Raw genomic sequence first — 21,762 nt, 5'->3', positions numbered from 1 at the left:
GGAATATTTCTTTCAAAATTAGTTTATTTTCCTAGCATAATCATATGTCCAAACATTTCTAGGTATTAAAACAAGTTTAATACTTAGATATATAACAATATTATTTTCAGATAGCTTCAATATTTCTTATTTGAGCTTTTCTGGTTATTACATAAAATCAGATTTTTCTTTTAAAATGTCTAAGGCTTCTATTACTCTTTAAAATATTTTAAAATCATCATAACATGTCTGTTGCAATCAGAAAATGGAATTCAAACTGTTTTTCCAAGACACAGGTTATTAAAAAAAAATAAAATAATCAGCAAGCCAACCTCAAAACTTCAAATTACAATTGCTCTGTGCTCCTACAATCACATTTTGGTTTCTAAAATCTGCTTTCCTTTCTTTAAAGTTTAAGCAAAGGTATTACTTTAATGATTCAATCTCTTAATTTGGGTGTTTTTAAAATGAAGAAGGTTTTCATTGAGATGTTTACCTACTCAACACTTCTGCAGTTTCAAGTTGGCTAAACTGATGGATTGAAACAGGAAACAAGCTGCCAACAGGACAAGCGGGAACTGCCAACCAAGTCTTCATATTGTATCCATGATTTAGTGTCTTCAAGGAATCCAAAGATGATTTATTTCACTATTTATTTCAGCTCTCAGAGGTCAGTAAGTTTTATAATTATCTCCAAGCAATTTTCTCCACATCCTGTTACGCTTTCTCTGAACAGCTGTGTGTGTTGCCATGCAGTTTCACCATCCCCTCCGTTTAGAATTGCTTCCAATGTAACTTCTGTTGCACCACAAAAATCTGAGTAGGAGCAAAGATTTTTATCTATTGGAAGAAAAAGATAAACAATTAAGAAAACCTCTGCTCCAGACAGCATATAATGTTAGAATGCTTATTAAAAAGGGTAACATTAAATGAATGTTTAAGGATCTGAGTCATAACTACTCACATTAATCTATCAGCAGCAGAAAAAAATAGTGGCAGATTTTTTGTTATTATTTGTTTATTGTTAATATTCAGAGGACTTAGTCAAGACTGAAGCCACCACATACACAAATATCTATCCTTCCTGGTAAAACACACAGGTATCTTGTATCCTCCGTGTTTTTCCTAATCCTTCCGTGTTGCAGGCAGGGTTGTGTACACTACTCAACTCGGGTTTTGTACCAGTTTTTAATACCAATTTTGATTAAACACACAGTATTTTATTGACCTTGCTGAAGACTAAGTTAGAAAATTCAATGTGCATTATGTGTAATTATTAATATCTGCCCAGTGCTCTTCCTATATAAACTATTTATTTGCAATTACACTTGTGCTGCATGATATAGTTCCACACTTACCTCCTAAGAGAGCAATTTCTGTTGTGGGAGAGTATACTCTCCACTTTATTTTTCCACTTTGAAATGTCTGACTGCTTGTCCTAATTGAAACGTTTTCTATTTTTAGACCAGCTGACTTGCATTCAAACTTCCAGCTGATGGAAGCAGAGGATGACCCCTCTTTTCTGGCTAAATAAACCTAAGTGGAAACAAGACAGACATTATGTCAAAAACCTGTGATGATCAACACATATCTAATTAATTACTGTAATAATGATATTATAACAATATAGTGTACTTCCATTCTTTATTAAGCCTCTGAACATTTAAAACTGTTCATAGCACACTTTTGTATACACTCATTCTGAACCCTTAAATCTATTCCACAGTTATGTAATCGTACGTGATTCACAGCCTTTCACTAGGGACTTCACTAATCGATTTCAAAATGCTCATTAAAGCTTGACCCATGAAAATATCTACGCTCGTTATTCTTAAAAAGCAGACTTCTGGCTTTTATATAAATCTACAGGCCCACACACCCAGTTTCATTTTTGTTGCTCAGGATTGCTGATGAAGAAAACTGTAATGAGTATTTTATTCTTTAGATGTGGCTCCTGGCTGCACACCACTCCTAGAACTTCATGTCTTGGTTAAAGTAAATCATACATGCTGTCCACGTATACATCCTGTACTGGTATTATTTGAGCTGTTAGAGATTTGCATAATTTAATGTGTCCAACATTAAATACATTTTGAATATCACGTGGCTGAAGAGTCAGGCTCATACATCAACATTTACTGAAGGGTTACTATGAATCCTCATAAGATTTTTGTAATATGTAGTACTTTCAACATGAGGCTACTTTCAAATCTGGTTCGCATAACAAACATTGCAGGTTAAAAGACTCAAACCAGCCACAATCCTTTTGGAATCCATAGTAACGAAACCGTTACCAAAATTCTGATATGTCTAGACTTGTGTTTAATGTCATACTGAGTGGATTTAGGCAGCTCTTTAGTTTTTAAAACTGGAAATAACCTGGAAACAACATAACCTGCTTTCATGTAAATACAATCTTACTGTTCATGAAAGTGCTCATCTCCACACATGTATTTTAAGTACTTCAACTACTTTTAGCATGAGATTTTCCTTGATCAGAACTCACTGAACCGTCATTGCCTGTAAGGGTGCCAAAACTCTCCATTCATTACTATGTGGATGAGATACATTAAACATAGGCTTTACGGATAAAAAACAACAAGTTAGTCTGGTTCATCTTCCATTGTTAATATCCAGGCATTTAACCAGAAACCAACAAGTTTCCATTTGTGCTTTTTTGACTCTCCTCTAACTTTTACACCTGGATAGTCTTTTTCCAGTATAGTTGGAAAAAAGCATGAATTCAGAAAATAACATTTCATTCAGATTCTCTTCCGCTTCTAGAAGACAAGCTTTTAAAAACCACGGATATCAGATCTTACAATGTTATCATCACCTATTGTGGGCTGCTTGTTTGAGCACTAGATGTCAAACTACCTCTAGGTAATCTTGCTACTGCCAGATTGACTATGATGATCAATTGATGCATGCCATCTCCGTCATTTTGCAAAGACACAGGAAAGACATAAGACACAACAGGCACTTCTTTTCTGTTACTCGTGGGCTAATACCTACAGTTATATTTTTATACATACTTTCCATTCATCACATGCTAAATGGTAAATAAAATATTTTATGGTTGGTAAATTTATTGGACTGCTGCTGAATCAAACTCCAAATTTGTACCTACTAGATGTGCTTGAGAAGTTAAAAAAAACAACAAAACAACCACCAACATGCAAACCCCAAGCAACCCTTCCCTCTTCTACCTCCCATAATACAAACAACTCATAAGAAAAAATGTCATTTTAGATTCATACAAAACCATTCTACAGGACGCTATTCCTGTGAAACTAATATTCTAACCCAGAAGGCTGAGATATACCTACATCTATAGAGCTCCCATTTTTTCAAGGCCATTCTCTCATCCTTTATCCAGAAAGACTGAGGAGTTCTTGAACACAAGGGTAAAGTCTTTCTGTCTGGTCTTATAGACCAGCTCCTCTATTTTATCTGATTAGTAGAGTTGAGCGGAACAGCAGACTTATAATTGGTTTCACTGCAAAGACTGTTTCTTACAAAAGGAGGATGACTGATCATTGGAGACCTGAAGATATAATGTGCTACCAGATTTTTAGCAGATCTTAGGGAGGCAGAAAACAGATGCCCCTCATTCTGAGTTTTTGTTGCTTTCTTTTCCTATTAATCTACTCTTCTGTAACATCTTTTATATTATTCTCTATTTTTTCTTCTCTTTTAGGGATAATAACCTCTCTAAATTATTCTCTGATAGCATTTTGCAAGTCATTTATGTATAAACCCAGAACAGAAAATGTCAGAAGAGAATTATACACTTGCTCCATTTTTCATTACTGGGAATCAAACCATTGCTTAAGCTGTAAGAATGTTTGGCCAGAGACCTTTCAGGCTAGTAGGATGACAGGGTAACAGAGCAATAACATGCTCTAGTCCCTGACAGGAAGGCTCAGTTCCACAGCTGGGAGCTGTCGCTGGAAAAGCTGTTTGCTGGTAAATGACCCTTTCCCATTCTACAGGCATCAATTCTCTTCTTCCTAGATTTAGAGCATATGATTCTTCTGCTGCTCAGTGTCCTGACAGATGGGAAGGAGCCTGGGCAGGGTATACAATAATCTGGTTAACTGACAGTTTTTTGCCTTCTTGCAGATGGAACCATAATGTTTAGGATGACAATTTCTTCCTTTGGCTGTGCATCACAGAGATATAATACACACTATAAAGCTATTCTCTATTCTCCTAAGCCAAAAAAAAAAAAAAAGGAAAAAAAAGCACCACACTTTTTTGGAGAGAAGGATTGCTTTTCAATAAAACAGCAATGCATCCTAAGTTTGCCCAAAAGCATATTAAGGAAAACAGTTTTTAAAATTTGGTGCTCTAGCAGGGATTCTACCTTTCTGAAAGGTGAGCTAAAATTATTCCCAATTTCTTAAATCATCTGGCAATCTTCTCTGAAGCTTAACAGTAATATTTACTAACATCAGTTAAACTTTATAGGCACCAAGAGAGGTTTTGATGTCAAACATGGGCAAAAATTTTCTGTTTTACTCACATTATCATACTTTCATGGTAGATTTAACACTTCTAATAAATGTTACCCTTACCATTTTCCAATCTGTTTCAACCTTTCTCCAAATAGACTCTGCCTTCCAAACACCAGCTTCCCAGCCAGTTATTTTTTCATTATTATTGGAAATCCGTATATAACTATCTTCCACTATATTGTAGGTGAGGTGGAAGAGTTTAGATGTCTTCTCTTTTTCAGAGGGAACAAAAATTACTTCTTTTCTCTTCTGAAAAAGGCAAAAAAAAAAAAAACACAAAAAAACATCAGCACATTCAATCCCCAGTGAATTTCGGTAAAACTATGTTACTTTTAATCAGTGTACCATGATTTCCCAATTCAGTTTTGCTGCCAATTGGGAAAATAAAATTTGAAAATAAAAAACACCTTAATTTTTAAACAGGTCACAGAACAAAAGCATTTCTGCAATAAATAAATAAATAAATAAACAAACAAACAAACTACTTTCTGATAGACTTGCTTCTTTTAAAGAGAGGAACAATACTTTGTTGTTTTAATTTTTCACATAATTACTTTCAGAAGCAAACCGTTAACATAAAATAAGTAAATTTAAGGAAAGAGATTAACATGTTAAGAATAGAAATCTTGTATGTTGAGTATATTTCTAATTCTTTTATAATCAACAGGTAAATAGTTATTCTGAATGCCAAACGTGAGTCTGTGACTAACACATACAGGTGGCTTGTATATAATAACTTCAGAATCAACTTCAAGGAAAAGGTAAGCCACAAACTTTGTAACTTAACAGTATTACTTTATTATTATTATTATTTTTTAAGATTTTTCATTGTTCTTATGAGTTTCAGGAAAAAAATCAAATCTTTTAAGCTATAGAGAACTGAAATTCTTCGTTTCTGAAACTTAATGTTATGAAACCCATTAATCTCACCTAACCACCTCTATTTAGGATTGACAATCATTCCAGGTGACAGGATCACTACAAAATCAATGTTGTGAGTGATGGTTTAAGTCACATCTTTACATACCAGCTCAAGCTAAAAATGTCTCAAGTTCCAGGAAAATATCTTATCATAAAAGAATTCAAAATAAAGTCTTGCATTCTGAAATAGTTAAAAACGTTGATAAGAAAACCATTCAGCCTTATGTGAACGGAACAAGCTCTTAAATAAGCTCTTAATTGTTCCTGCACTGTTTTATTAACAAAAATAGTTGCTCAAAACCTGCTTCTAGTCTTTAACCAAAAGTACCTAATAATACAAGTACACAATTTAAAAAGTTTTCCCAACAGCTTCCAACTGCCTTAAAACTTCCTAGTTCTGTTGCATCATAAGTAATCAAAAGGAAAAAAAAAATATTTTTAAATTAACTTTTAAGTACAAAACACTTTCACGTGATTCAGTTACTGTCAAACATTTTTTGAATCAACAAACTACAGTAAGTCCTCAAAACTTTTTTGTGTGTCTCTGCTGAACTCACAAACTGGCACCTAACACTTTTCCAAGTTCACTGTTTGAACAAAATCTTCAGTCTACCTACCACTAACTCATGAAGCACTATTCCTCTTCAGACCATAGCCACACAACCTCTAAAGTTAGCTACCTCTAGGATGGTCACCAGTGGAAAAGTTAAATACCTCTGAACCAGCTTCACCTCTGGCTACTCGCCAAGCCATTGAACCTGATGTCCTTCCGCCAAATTCTCCTGGTTTAGGTGGTTTAGGAGAAATGAACTGAACAAGTTCCACGATTGTTCTTTGCAAGAGCTCACTTTTTCTGCTTTCTGCCAAGAATCGTTGTCTCTGAAAGACATTTAAGAAAAAAGTTAAAGGGTCAGAAAAAAAATCTATTTTTAATTCTTTCTAGACTGACACCAGCAGTAAAAAAAAAGAAAAAAAGAGTAACATTTAAATTTAGAATGACTGTTAGAAACATTAATTTTATTCCACATGTGCAAATATAAATCAGTCATAACTGTAGTTATTTGACAGTGCTGTTTAGGTGCTTTTTCTGTGAATTTTCATGCACTAACTGTGTGGATTTATTTTAAAGTAAGATTTGTGCTATGTTTGTATTTGCTTGGATGGTAAAATACTTCCATAGCATATTTTTTAGTTATTCATATGCATTCTATACCTTAGCTGTTCTTGATATTATCTGGGGAAAAAGAAAGCAAACGTAATTATTGGGTCAAACTTTTCTTCTCTAAGGCGGAGTGATATGGCTGGCAGCAGTCTTGGTTTTATGATTAAATCCAAACAAAAGATTCAGTTGGACCCTGAAAGAATTATTTCACAGTGACTGATTCTATCATAAATAAACTATGACACTCCTATTTTTGCAGATATCAGAAAACTGAGGGGGGAAAAAAAGTCATACTTCCAGGTAAATTAAGCAAACCTTAGAGGAGAAGAAAAAAAAAAACATATGACACACTCTTTGGCCACATGAATAAAACTAGGAGTATGTTTTTATATAGCATTAAGAAAAAATCATTAGGAGGCTGTGGTTTAGTGTCTACAATTTTCACATCAAACACAGAGATGAGTGGTAAAGCCTTTTTTCTTAGCCATGTAGAGTACACCTGTATAGGGATGGAAAGTTAAGTTCAAGACTGGGTATGTACACTGCTTTTTTTTTTTTCCCCCCACTTCTGTGATCAGACAAGGCATGCATACTTAGCCCATTAAGACCTGAAACTTCTGGCCAATAAACACTCCAGTCATCTAAAAAGCAGTCCTGAGCCCAGGAATTTTTGCTACTAGGAATCAGAAAACAGGCACTGGAAGGACCTTTGTTCCAGAAAACACTGTAAAACTGGAAAATCGAAAGTAGATATGGAGATATGATGAGAAATAACTTCAGTCGCATGAACTCCAGATGCTAGTTAGCAATTCTAACATAACAAGGAGGAAATATAACTCTGTAGTAATAAATGATGAGCAGTGACTCCAGCACTCCCCTGTGAAATACCAGGCCTTCCTGAGCCTGACACTTGCCTAGGCACCTGGGTATCCATAGGCAGCTCTACAGATGCACTCCAGCACAGAGGAATTTTGATATTGCTTATCCCTAGTTACTAATTCCACTCAACAGTCCTGTTTGAGCCACTTTGAGGGAAAGAATCCCATGGTTAGGGGTTATCACCACTGATGCTGGTGATACCACACTGAGAACTAGTTGCCCTTGCTTTGTATCTGTTGTAACAGTACCTGAAAAAGTTGTCAGAAGAACAGAGAGCTTGTGCATAAAAGGGGTGTTTCCAAAACCAGGCCTTTCATGTAGGAAACAAGAAATTAGGGAGTTCCTCAACTGTAGGGTACAAGTATGTGAATTCTTGTCCCTGCTCCCTCCCCTCACACCTCCCAACCCACTCTCGCATATAAATGCCAGTAGTAAGCTAAGATGTGTTAACACCTTGACTCTGCAGAGATCAACAGTGAACACAGTGGGAAAACCTGTTACTAAATTTCCTGTAAATTACATTGCTGTCAGTAGCATTGCTGCACTGAAACAGATTACAAGAACTCCATTATACACTGTCATGGCTTAAACTTCCTGCTTTTGTTTCTTCCTAAGGCATTATGCTCTACATGCACACCCAGACTCTGTCTTTCTTTGGCAGACAGATGCAAAAGGAAGGAAGGAAGGAAGAGGGGTTGTGAACTACAGCTTTAAAATAATTTCTGCATCACGTGCTGTTTGTGTTTCTTGAAGAACTGCATGCTTTTGGGAGACTGACTGATAAACTGCAATTTAAGTGGACCCACTGCTGGGTAAGCAACAGATAATCTGAGGATTGAAATTGAATGTCAAACCATTAACATGGACGCTGGTTCATCGCACATCAATCACCCCAAGATGGCTGCAGTTTTATCTCTTATTTATTAGATCTCCTTTTAAGAGCTGACCTGACTGTAGCAATAATCATTCACAATTACAAACAAAATTGATCCAGTTCTGGAGCAAATAAGATCATTTGTTGCCCTACCCCACCATCACTTTCCAATGAAGGCAGTGGAAAGCTCTGAGGTCTCCCTCCTCTTTCTATACGTTACGCAACATATAATGGACTAGATCCTGGCAGTGCCCATACAAAGAAGGTAAAGCAGAGTGTTGCAGTAAGATGCAATAGGGTCCTATAGAATGACAGCAGGTGTTAGGTGATCAGCAGGCTGGCTACACACCCATTCAGGAGTGCCTGCCCCAAACAAAACACACAGTAATTCTGAGAAGCAAAATGATGTATTGAATAGATCGAACTAGCTACGCCCCTTTTCCATTTAACAGTGAGAGGCATACAACATCCTTTAAATTGGTGTGTTGTCTCCACTTAGCCACTAAATAGAGACACGCAGAGAAATACCAATCAGAGCAGTTGCTCTTTACACAGAAAAGCAAAATATTGACCTCATAGAATGTCTTCACTGACAGCGCAGCAAAGGTGATGATGTGTACTGTACACTGTGCTTCTCCTCAGCCACAACTTAGAGGAACTGAACTTGAAAGATGCTGCGTTGGAGCTCTGCACCAACAGGTACTGAGCCTAGTCCTCCAAGTGAAGAGCCATGCTCCAGTTGATGATGGGAAAAGGGAAAGTTAGATGTCAGCCTCAACCTACATCAATTATCTGCTGAATAGGCTGCAGTGAAGGAAACGCAATGGAGACCTGGAGTAATGGAAACCTGCTCTAAGACATACTGATGTTTCTAGCAGTGAGCTGCCTTAGTCATCTACTGACAGCAGATGCTACTGAATAACCCCTGGAGAGCCTCAACCAGCCATTTCTTAACAGCCCTGTGATTCCCACTGCATTGTCTCCTTAGTATGAACTTCAGGAAAGGCCCTTGGACTAGGACAAAGGTCAGTAACAAAAACTGCTCTTCAAGCTATCTCCTTACAACTGGCCTCTAGTCCCTGGAAACCCAATTTCAACTATAACAGACAAAAGAATGGAGACTAAGAGCAGTTACTTACAGACACTAATTAAATTAACCCTGTCAAACATATCCTGAACAGCTACTGGGCAAAAGAAAGCATGGCAGGAGGAGGAGAATGAGTATCACTCAGCTTGGAAAAAGAGAGGGTAATTTATCAATCTCTTTTAAGGGCGTCTTATTTTTATAAAGGTGTTCTATTAGATCCATCAGGCAGATTTAATAATACTTAAAAGGAGTAGGGAAAGCATGCAGGATAGAGAAGAAAGGTCTAGGATTTCCCACATGTAGAGAAAAGCCAGGAAAAGCCAGGGGTGTTTGGGAAGCACATGTATAGCTTTCTTCCTTGTACTCAGGTTTAAATGAAAATTTCCTCTAAAACATGACCAGAGCGCCTGTTCTTTCTTGATTGAAAAGTGCTCATGTCAGCTCATGAGCTGCACCTATAAAGAAGGTGGATAGAAGTAAGAATCAGACCAACACGCAGCACCATCTGTTGGAGATGGCAACACATTTTTTTTACTGGAGTTCTCCATGCTTCTGTAAGTGAAACAGAGCACAATCTTACAGCAACATCACTGATATAAGCCAGCTCACGAGTCATTTATAGTCTTTCCTCATTCCATCAATACTGCCACAATATTTTTAATTTTCTTCTTACTAATCCTCTATCAGTAGTACCACCTAATGCTCAGTCTTGAACCAGCACCCCATTTCCAAGGTTTTCTTCAAGTGGTGAAGAGGCTGGTGACTGATTGCTATCTCCAGTTGACCTGAATTAAAAGCCCCTCAGATCAGTTTTGTAGTAGCACGGGCTGATCAGAGGACTTCACTAAATTCCTGCAACCCTTCAAAAAGTACACACGTTCCCCAACTTGAATTTCTGATCCTTAACTTCATTTCGTTTTGTTAATTTGTGGTCAGCCTTGTCTGTATTCTACTCTGCGTGTGACTGATTTTTTGTTACTGATGAAAGTTTTAAAGCTGGGACTTGAAATCACAAGTCCAGCTCAACTCTTCACAGCATGTGACTATAACCCTCAAGCCAGCAGGTCTCTAAAAAAGGAATGTGTTTATTAAGCCATCAGCTTTACTCTGTTACAGGAACCAATGTTTCTGTGCAAAGAAATTAGCCCTGGAAGGAAGTGAGGACACAAACTTTAAGGGTGATTCAATGTTCTGTGGGATTCTAGTATACTGAGTCAAGAAAAGTTTATCCTGTACTAAGAAGGGAGGGCAAAAAGTTTAGCAGAGAGATACTAAGTGCCCTCGGGTTCTGTGACTGTGACATACAGGTGCAAATGGCCCCATGTGCTGGTTTGGGTACATTAATGATTGGTATATGTGGCTCTGAGCCAGAATTCAACTGATGTTATCAACACTTTTTGAAACTCTAGGAAAGAACCTGTGAATCATTCCCCCCCTCACAACTTTCTAGGCACTGTAAAAAAAAAAAAAAAAAAAAGTAATGGAAAACAAATTAGGCCTACATTTTCTGTTAACTGTAAATACTATTGTTTCCAAGTTATAGCATTTTTGAAGGCAACTGCCTTTAAAGAGTCCATGTAGTTACAAAGCAGTTGTAGTTTGTTACTGTATCTGTTGATGAATAAATGTACTTAAAATCTGTTAAGGAAAAAAATAAACATACACACAATATGTATCAATATGTATTTTATCTACATAGACACCTTTATCCCTGACAATGTAAGACACACGTACCATTCTTTATCTTATTTCAAATAAGCTCAACACTGAAAAACTTAAGTACCTCGCGCAAAATGAGTTCCTTACAATTAACGATGTTTTACTTTCCATAAAGCAGGGACATTTCCATGAGGTTACAAAACACATTAATTTGTTCAAAGACTTCATATTCAAGGAAAACACTTATGTTTCACTTAAAGAAACCTATTTAAGAAAAGTTACATACCTTTCTATTGAATGTGTTAATTGTTTCACGTAGTGTAGCTTCACCAAGCACTGTCCTTCTAGTGAGTACTTCTTTATGCTTACAGCTGTATCTCCAGGTGACATCAACAACCTCAAGCACAAATTAAAGAAGAAAATAAAGCAAACAAGATTCCCATATGTCTGGCTTTAAAATAAAGAGGCTAGCTAGTAGAAGTATGTTTTTCCCTAATAATTCTGGAAATCACATTACTTCACACGCTTGCCTCAGGGTACACTTTTTTTTTTAAAGCATCACTATTCCTACCTCATCTTTGGAAAATGCGATTACATAGGAGAGCTTCTTTCCCCACCCAGTTTCATAGAGAAGAGGTTTATCACAGGCATTTTCACAGGGATCACAGTGAAGCCACCTTTTCTGAGATGAAGAATATACTTCAGTCCATACATGATCTACATGAGAAAGGCAGAAAGTAAACAATGAATAATAGGGATAGATTCTCTCTACTAATAACACAGAATACTATCATAGGATCATGTTCCCTTTGATTCGACAAAAGATTATCACTGAAATCAGGCATCTAACCTTACCTGCAGAACTGTATTTCAAATCTCACGCATGAGAAGAAACAGAATTTATATTTTGTTAGCTGGACTGAATAACTTTACATGGTGCCTATGGGCTAATATAACCTCAGAACCATAAAATAACCTCGTTTTGAATTATTTGTATTAATACATTCTGTAATACTGTTACCTGTATAGTCCCAGACATATCTGGCTTCAAACCCTACAGCTCTGCAGCACAGTGTAAAACAGTTAGCCCACTCGCCACAGCGTCCACATCTGGTTTCCAGAAGTTTCTCAGGATTATTATACCTAGAGGAGGAAAAAAAAAAATGAATAATTGAAAACACATTTCACCTTTCAAAATTTTTACATCATGACTGCCTATCTACCTAATCTTAAAGATACATTGCTGTTTCACCAACCATCCTATGATGTTGCTTAAAAAGGCCTCTCTAATCTTTCATGTAACAACACTTGTTCACAAAACGAACAAATGTATAGCTGTTTTGTGAAAGGCAAGAAAAAAAACAAAGCAAATCTTTGTATGCTCACCTTGGGAATCTATTACAGAACTGACACTGGTTACAGTAATGATTTTCCACTCGACTAGCGTTCCACCTTAGATCATCATCAGTCGGTGTCAGCTTGTCACTTTTCTGTTCTGTTTGCCCACCACACCTGCTGCAAGGAACACTATTTACCCAATGAAAAAAGTCATTCTTAAACCAGTTCAAGAGCTCCAACAGCAAGAAGTCGTCTTCATTCACATGTGCACCTGTAAAATTTACACAACACGGTTTGATCAAATAGCAAAACAATAATTTAGCTAACTTTCCAGTATCTACCTAGATCACTGTCTTCTGGTGTCTTATTACATTTTAGAGATCTCATAAAATGAAGGTTCATGTGTTGCTTAAAAACACTAAAAAGAAAAATCTAAGTTCTGAAGACTAAGTAACGGCAAACTATATTTAAAAAAAAAAATGCACTACTGAACACTACAGCTCGAGTAAGAATTAGGAAATTCTCAGAAAAACACATTAGATATACAGTGAAGCCAGGTGAACTTCCCTCATTCCCCTCATTCTTCTAGGACTATGGAAGAGATAGTATACAAACTATTTTTTTGCTCCTAAACATTCTTCTCCCGTTCTTTGGTATTACACTAGGAGTAATTAGGAGCTATGTAAACAAAGATGAGTTTGCTTATGACTTCAGCAAATATTAGCTTTGTCAGCTTACTCAACGTGACACAGGAAGTCACTATTTTTCTACTCTGATTCTGCCACATTAATACACACTAAACTTCTGACCTTTTGTCCTATGTTCACAACAGGTATGTTCCCATGTGTAGATGTTGTACTGTTGCTATTCCACCATTTAGAAATAGCCTCACTTCACCTAACAAATTATTAAATCCACTCTTCTAATAGAGATCCATCCCTTCTAACTCCTTTATAGGCTTTAAACGTATGTTCTGCTCCAATGCCCACGGGGATTCTCCTCCTCAGATTCATAAACAATAAAGTAAGTCTTCCTATTAACTCCACCATGCAGGCCACACTGCAGTCATCAGTATCTAATACCTGGTTATTTTATGACTGTAGTTTGCTTATAGTCACAATGCAGACAGGTCTGACTTATGAAAATATGAATATATAAAAAAAAAACAAAAACTATGAATGATGTTTAAGAGGAAGTTTGAGCAAATCTGTGCACTAGCTTCTTCAGGATGGTAAGGAAGGAATAGATGAAGATGTATATTTAATTCATCTAGAGATGAATTCACACCTTCCTCTAAAATTCTTTGTCTGGTATGGAAGACCAGGGGCCCCTATTAAACACACACTGCCAAGAACATGAAGAGCATTAGAGAAGATAACCTGTTAATCAAAGCAGGAAAACCTGAGACTTCAGACTGACTTATAATTACACAACAATGGAAATTTTAATGCATTGCATGTGCAGAACATCTGTGCTGAAACATTCTGACAAAGTGTTATTGCTTACAAAATGAACATGCTCATGCATTCGAACCTCCTGACAAGAACAGAATTCTGAACACTGGCTATGGTCTTTTTTTGGACAACACATAAACCAGAGTCTGTCTATGAAAACGTAACTGGTATCATATGAACGTTCTTCTTTTGGTTTGTAAAATAGGCCCTGCAAGCAAACATTGCATGGAAAGAATGACAAACGTGATCTATTTGAACAAAAAACAGCTGGTTGTAACATGCAGCTATTTTCAACTGCAAAAGCCATCTTTCTAATGGAAAGTGGTAAAGGAAAAGAGTCAAAATTGTGTTTCTGCTCAAACAATCTTCCTAACAGTCTCCTATAATGCCTGGTAGGGAAAGTCCTAAGAACAAGTGTCACTTACCATCAAACAGTTGTTCCCACAGGTGACCGCCTTAATATAGTAACAAACCAAAGACACTGAAAGGGCTAATTAGCCATGTATCTCCTACATAGTCCATTTCCAAAGGAACATTTCTATAAGGCTCTAAAAAAATGCTTTCAAACTGTCACAACCCAGTGATTTTCTCCTCTGCATCTAGATTAAGCCCTGGAAGCCATTTTGAATTGATCAGCTCAATGGCTTGGGAAGAAGCATCTGTACACATCACCCTCCTTCCTTCCTTGCTTTGGCACCAGGGTGCACAAGAGAACAGAAGCAGGGTCTAAGACATACATTTGTCCTTTTTATTTATTTATTTTGTAAAGAATTTAAATCATTTTTTATTTCTTACTGCTAAGTCTTTTTACCATTGCATCGTACTAGATTGTGATAAGAATGCTTTATACTTGCTTATGTGGTGTACTACTTCCTCTTGTAGCTTTATAAAAAAAAAATGAAAAATTACTATGAAATTCATTCTCAAAAGTTCACTTATGCCAAAGGTGCAATTACAGGTTCACATGGCTGTATGAAACACCTCAGTCATTTAGAAAAATGATAAGAGCAGCTTATTTCTGGTTTGTAATCAACAGCATCCCCATCAAGCAAGCTGAATTGTTCCAAAATCTTCTGTCAAAGATTCACAAGAAAAAGGATTTTTTTTTTTTTTTTTTAAATCTAAATATGGTTTTGGAATCCTATTTAAAAACATATATATCTTGCATAATTTCACTATATTGATGAAATAATCTAAAACTCTTAGTTAGAAACAATGCTTTTTCGACAGACAAAGTCTTAGTGAATTCAGAAGAAATTTGTATTTATTAGAAAAACACATATTTGTAGCATCAGTGCCTAAGATTTATGCTTATGCTTCAATTCTTGCTCCAAGAGGGATGCATTTGAACAATGTTATTCCTTTAAGCATTTGCAAGAATGATGATTCTTTGTATGAAGTTGTGCTTTGGAAAGGCCATATGCAAAAATCTCTCCGATAACATTATTAACAAACGTGACATTTTGCGTTTTTTTCCTGAATTTGGAATTATAGTACAGACAGGAAAACTAAGCTCTGACAATTTCAAAACAATGATGATAAAGAAAAAACAAATTCCCTTCCCTCTTGTAGTTAGTTCACTCTAGATGTAAGGATTATAACAGTAAATGCTCACTCAATTTGTCTCCTTAGCACTGTTTGCTGCTAATTTGGAAATAAAGAATTCAGAATTTGTACATGAAAGCAAGTAATGGATGGATGGATAGGCACAAATGAAATAGAAAAATGAAGTGTTTTTAGATAGAGAAAAAAGAAAGAAGTGAAAAATAGTAATGAAGTGAAAATCAGTACTGATTTTCAAGTTTTCAGTGAAGATGGCTTTTCTAACTTAGAAACAGCATCTGGAATTTGCAGACATCTGACCAAATCCATATCCCTGAAGCACCCAAATGTTTGAAAGAATATTTCTGGTTTCATACACATTGCAACTTGGTGACATTACCTTTGTCCAGTCTTGTAGCTTGTGCTAACTTTTTCTGAGCCTTCCCTTTCAATTGCTGGAGGGGAATTGAAGCTAGTGCTTTCTGCTGAAGAGAAGGATCCTCATACACTAACACATGCTCAAAGTTGCTTTGAAGTACTTTCAACATATTTGCAGCCTGCAAAAGGATTTTCAGTCATAAAATGGCTTATGAACTTCCATCTCAAACCAAAAGAACCAAGCTCCCCTATTTTAGGGGTCACAATTCCATACTCACAAGTCACATTATTTACTTTTTAACAGCATAAATTTGTACAGATATCAAAAATTGCAACAAACACCACCACCCAAGCCATAAAGCCAACTTGTCATCTCTGAGCACTCTGATTAGTATCCTTCATAAAAAGTGTATTGACTCAAGGAGAGGAGGAATTTTAAAAGACACCTCTGCTAACAAAGTTTTTGACTTTTTTTTTTTTTTACACGATTCTTTTTTTCTCCTTCTGGACACCTTCTACCTGAAATCTACAAAAGAATCTGTAATTCATTCAGTTTCCTGGACACTGCTACACCACCTGAACCAGTTCACAGGACTCTATTATTCATGAACACTGCTTGTCTATTTTTACTTCCTCTCAGATCAACTCTGATCCAGTTTTGAACATAGAACCCCGTGACCATATTTCACTAGAAACCAAAATACATGAACTGGGCTTCCTCACTCTGTTATCCTAAGTGTCACTTAGTGGCATGTGCCTGGGTGTATCTTTGAGTGCAACATATCTAAAAAGTTAGCTAGCTAAGTTACTAAGTAGTTAACAAGATACTTAATTCCCTTTTAAAGGGGATAACACAGAAAACTAAATGGAACATTAAAAATCAAGAGTCTGACATGCACAAGGAGGAGCCTGTAATACTGCTGAGTCTCCTTTTATCCAGCAATAGATCATGCTTCAGTCTTTAGCCTGGTTAACTCACATCTCTCTCCTGCTCTTAATCACCATATGATCCAGGAAGGGATCACAATCCATCCACTATAGTAGTAACTAGCCAGAGCTTTCCTTGCTCCTGAAGTCAAGAATGTCTCACGGTAACAAATGCAGAAGAGCCAAAGACAAAGGAAAAAAACAATGTGTTAGACCCCTAGAACAGTGCTATTTAGGATTATTCCTGTGCTGGATCTATTTTCCTGTTTGCACCTGTGATTCATGAGAGTCTTGGTAAGCAACACACTTGCAAGAAATAAAACTGCTCACACTATAAAAACCATTCTAAATCCCTCTGACATCTGACAGCAGTGCATACAGAAATAATACGGGTGCTTACTGAGAAACAAACACCTATTCCTGTGCAAACAAAGTGGCCAAGTCATAGCCAGAAGGCACTTTATGGACTTCCTTCTAATCAACACAGACTATATAAACTGAATTTAACAGGTTCAGAGAGCTGTTAGTGTAACTCCCCGAAGAGATTAACAGAAATAGAGTTCTAATAGAGCTGCTTCTAAACTGGTTTGGTCTCGTCACCCACCCATGTTGAATCTCAAGAAGCCTAGAGAAATGTACGGACCAGTACTTCAGCAAGTGAAGTTTCACAGTCACTTCCAACCACCACCACAGAAGCGGCTGAAACAGTAAAATGCAGTAAGCAGACAAGCCAATACTAAAATAAATCCAGGCATTGCATCTATTCACTTGAACCCATGCTGTGCCATTTTTCTGCCTTGAATAGATATTGAAAAGAAACAGCACGACAGTTCAACATCCAACAATATATTGCTCATATCATTTAAAAAGAGACAAAGTCTGCTGAAGGATGTATAAGAAGCACGCTTTTGGAAGGATCCATCTTGCACCAAGTTATTTAAAACCAAACCCACAATGGTTGTAAAGGAGAAAATTCTTTAGGGTTGAGCCAAAGAATCCTTCAATCTTATATCCAACAGTACAACTGCTTCATTTTCCAGAGTAATATGAGGTCTTAAGACTCTTCTCCCATCAGGCCAAGCAACATCAGCTGAAATGAGGACTCTGCCCCTCTCTTTCTCTTGGCCAGGAACTTCATCTCAAACTCTTGCACAAGGGAAACAGCTTAACTATATATTTGTATTTGCCTGGCCTAATTATTGTCTCTCAAAACAGTTGTGCATGAATATAGAGAGCCCTCACAGGCCACGCATACAGGTCATGACACATGAATTGAGACATCAACAATTATAAACATATTAGTCTTGGTCTCCAGTTCCTTTGTTGGTTATCAGACGACTACCAAACATAGCATACAACCTTGTCTTAGCTTCCTTCCCCCTGCCTCTGTGCTCTCCCACATTACTCCCTTCCAATACAAAATGTTTTCATTTTGCTTTTTTTTTGTCACACCCTGCTCAATAAGATGCATATCTGTGGACATCTTCAACAAAATCTCTTGCTAATATTCAACTTGAAATGTGATATAAATAGAAGTTGGATAGAGACTGAAGAAAACATTCAAAACCAACAAAATGCCACTAATCCAATCCTCTGCTCAGTGCAGAGTTAGCTATGAGGTCAGACCAAATTGCTCAGGGCTTTATCCAGTCAGATCTTGAAAACTTCCAAGTTTGCAGACTACACAACCTGAGCAATCTGTTCCAACAGCTGACTTCTTCAATCATTATATTCAGAATTCGTGTTCCTAGAAAGCTTTTAGGCAGTAATTACCATTTCAAGAGATTGCACAAGTGATGTTTCCAGCCGCTGCTGGGCAGGGGCGCGAACAGGGTCAGCAGGTCTTGAAAGCTGATGTGCAGCTGCCTGAGTGCTGGCTACAGCTTCAGAGGATCCTGGTCTGTGGATCTGATTCGACTCATTCAGTCTGCTACTCCTCTCTCCAGCAATTAGATCTCTGATTTTACGTAGCTGCTCAATCGATGCTTCCTTAGGGAATATCAGGTGAGTTTCTCCCTAAAATTTAGGAAAATTAATTCAGCAATTAACATAGGTCTAAGCTAGTCGCTGGTTTATATTTGCTCTTGCTAACAGCTGTATCAATAACTGGAAGTTAGCCTAAGGTTTGGCATGATTTGGCGTTCAGATTAGGTTCCTTACACGAAAAACTTGTAGATCCCCCACAGCTGAAGCTATTAGATAAGTACCTACAGTCAGTCTAGAGAAAAGCTCTCATAATAACACAATTTTGTGAGCAACTTATTTTGCAGAGTCATACATGAACAATGCAATTATTGTTTAGCAGAGCAAGCAGCAGCAACAGAAATGAAAAACAAATGCAGTTCTTGCAGGACAGCAGTGAAACACAAGGCAACACAGTAGGATAGCCAATGTTCGGAGAAGCCCCTAGAACAGCATCCACTGTAATTATCTTCTACACTGGCATCTTTTAGCTTTTGTAATTTTTTCAGATGAGAAGCGTTCTTCTTATTTAGATCTGTACCCAGCTTGATTTTTGGGCTCCTATCTTTGATTGCAGCATGATTACTGGTGACAATCCAGTAACAGCAGATCAGTAATTAGGACAGAATCAGCTGCAATGCACTTAACATGAAGAAATACATTACTAAAAACATGAATACCCTGAAATGTTCATAGTTTAAAAGTTTCAGTTTTCAGTGCTTCTATTCATCAAACCAAGTAACGTGTTTATCTGCACCACTACCTTAGGTCACCTGCCATTGCAGATAAAGTACTTGACTAATTCTTATGATTACAAGATCGAACGAAATATACCAATTCAGAAGAGTCCTCTTTTTTAAATGAGTAATTTAGCTTGCTAGGCAGACAAAATAATGAACATTTTAGCTATCGGTCAAAGAGACGTTTGTGAACTTCAGCCTCAATTGGCACAATAACCAGAAGCCTGAACCGCGATGCTCTTAATGATTGGACAGAAGTGGGAGTAGCATTTTATGACACATTTAAAACGCCTATATTATTGTTGCTTGAGTGCTTCACTAGCTCCATGGACTACCTCTTGGCTAAAACACATCATTAAAAGCCATCTCCTGAATGCCAGTAGAGAAATAAATCCACAGACCGATTTCTCTTCTCTGTAGTCACCATCTCCTTCAGCATACAATTTATTTATTTATTAACTTTAAGACAAATAATTGACTTCACCAGTACAGAAGGCAGAGGTCTCACAACAGCTGGACCTAAACAATGTCAATTTCATGCCGTGGTTATGTATGCATGCAGACAAAACAAAGCAAAGCTAGAGCAGTATCTTTGCACCATTAAGCGAGAGCTGTTTTTTCACCCCTGCACTCCTGTAACTACAAAGGTCGCTTCTAGCTCAACAAGCTTTGGAGTTAAAATATACTGAGACAGGGACTATTTCAGCATGTGAAGCAATCTTTGAAACACATTTTTTATGAAGCAACAGAATCAAGATTCACTCAAGCCTATTTTAGGATGTAGTTTCATAACTACTTGAGTTCTAACTGCCTAAGTCCCACCCTGCCATTACTTCAATAGTCTGTTGCCCTCTACTGCTGTCATGACAACGCTAGTACTTGTGCGGATGCACTGTGAATTGGCTAAAAATGTATTTCCTTAAAATAACAAAAGAAGAACTTTCAATCTCACTGTTAAATAAGCCCTTCTGGTGGTGGGAACAAGCAGCAGAAAAGCGATTGGTTTTTTCATCCTGATGACAGTTTCAGTATGTAAGTTTATAGTATGGAAACTACAGCCTGAGGGTACGGCTTGTTGTCCATGTAATAGGTGGTTGTAACTAGAATAGGGGGTTTTCCCTTCAATTCCCACCATGTGTATATATATATGACAATTCAGTGAACTAATAGGGTACCTGAGCATCAGAAAACCACTCACGCAGATTAGTTTAGTTCTCACCCCAGCAGGATTTCTGAAGTAGCCTCACCAAAGTTTTTTGTTGGTTAACCACTGGTCTTTGTGAACAAGGCTTGAAATTAAACTAAGAAAATAGCAATTGGCTTAAAAACTAGTGCCTTGCAACTGAGAGAGAAGAAGGTATACCATTTTAAATTTTAGCACGTAAGTCAGTTAAAACATTAGAAGCGACTGGATTATACTCACCTCTTGAAACCCCATTTCAAACAAACATTCAACTGCTCCTCTGACAGGCAACAGCCTCGTGGAAAACGCTGGATTTCCAATCCGAATTAACCTGTATTTCTCTTCGGCAGGATTCCTGAAGAAATCGAAAGCTTTAATTACCTTTGCAAACTAAGTAAACGCCAAGCAGCCGGGTAACCGCACCACGCAGCACACCCGCAGCACACCCACACACAAACAACCCCCAGCCCAGCGCCTCCTTTTGGCCGTTTCACCCCCAAAACCAGCCGTGCCCCCCCGCCTCACCGCAGGATGTTGTCCGCATAGGCCAGCAGCAGCCGCGAGGCCTCCAGGAAGGTGTCGCGGCCGTTCTGGCACAGCTCGCTCACGGCGGCCGAGCCGGCCGAGGAAGCGCGGCCCACGGCGGCCGCCATCGCTCCCCCCCTTCCCCTCCCCACCGCCCCCCTTGGAGGCAGCGCGCATGCGCAGCGGGGCGGTGAGGCCGCTGCCCTCAGGCCCTGCCCAACGCCCCGCTGGTGGGGGGGGGCGGGCGGAAACTGTGCAGACGCCTGATTCTTCAGCAATATGACAGAAATATTGATTTTTTCTTTATTAAATTGCACTTTCTCCTTCCATTCTTTTTGTCTTCTTCATTTTTTTTTATTATTTTATTTTTTATGTTTTTTTTTTTTTTTTTTTTTTTTTCCTGCTGCAGGCTCCTCAGGTCTGTGTTGACGTGGCTTTGGCACACACGTTGTGCTCTGCCACGACAGTTCCCCCGCTTCATGTATTTGATGTATGGCACCGCATTTTTTTTCATATGTAAAAACTTATTTTTTCCTACGTTTCCTGTCAGGCACAGCTGGAGCTTGGAGCTTGGTCTCAGTCCAGGTCATGCCCTGCTATTCCAGCATCCAGAAGGAACAACTAAACTTTAT

The 21,762-nt window shown here is 37.7% G+C and overlaps 1 protein-coding gene across 1 annotated transcript; it reads right to left on the bottom strand.

Annotated features, from left to right (window-relative positions):
* Positions 1-6: 6 nt before the first annotated feature.
* NGLY1 (N-glycanase 1) lies at positions 7-21,301 on the bottom strand. Its single transcript, XM_005029257.6, has 12 exons — positions 21,131-21,301; positions 20,846-20,960; positions 18,494-18,736; positions 15,816-15,972; positions 12,468-12,690; positions 12,103-12,224; positions 11,653-11,798; positions 11,368-11,478; positions 6,135-6,299; positions 4,560-4,748; positions 1,338-1,515; positions 7-819 (listed from the first exon to the last, which is right to left on the bottom strand). Exons 1-12 carry the CDS (start codon positions 21,256-21,258, stop codon positions 644-646), a joined length of 1,953 nt encoding a protein of 650 aa, XP_005029314.4. The 5' UTR covers positions 21,259-21,301; the 3' UTR covers positions 7-643.
* Between the last annotated feature and the right edge of the window lie 461 nt (positions 21,302-21,762).

The sequence above is a fragment of the Anas platyrhynchos genome, chromosome 2 (genome assembly GCF_047663525.1).
Source record: "Anas platyrhynchos isolate ZD024472 breed Pekin duck chromosome 2, IASCAAS_PekinDuck_T2T, whole genome shotgun sequence".
NCBI classification, from domain to species: Eukaryota; Metazoa; Chordata; class Aves; order Anseriformes; family Anatidae; genus Anas; species Anas platyrhynchos.
This window is presented reverse-complemented; position numbering and strand designations above follow the sequence as displayed.

Coding starts and splice junctions, on each gene's coding strand:
- NGLY1 (XM_005029257.6), bottom strand. CDS start 21,258: ATGGCGGCCGCCGTGGGCCGCGCTTCCTCGGCCGGCTCGGCCGCCGTG. Junction 15,973..18,493: donor TTGTGCAATCTCTTGAAATG/GTAATTACTGCC, acceptor ATCCTTTTGCAG/GCTGCAAATATGTTGAAAGT. Junction 4,749..6,134: donor GAGGTGAAGCTGGTTCAGAG/GTATTTAACTTT, acceptor TGCCTTTTTCAG/AAGAGAAAAGAAGTAATTTT.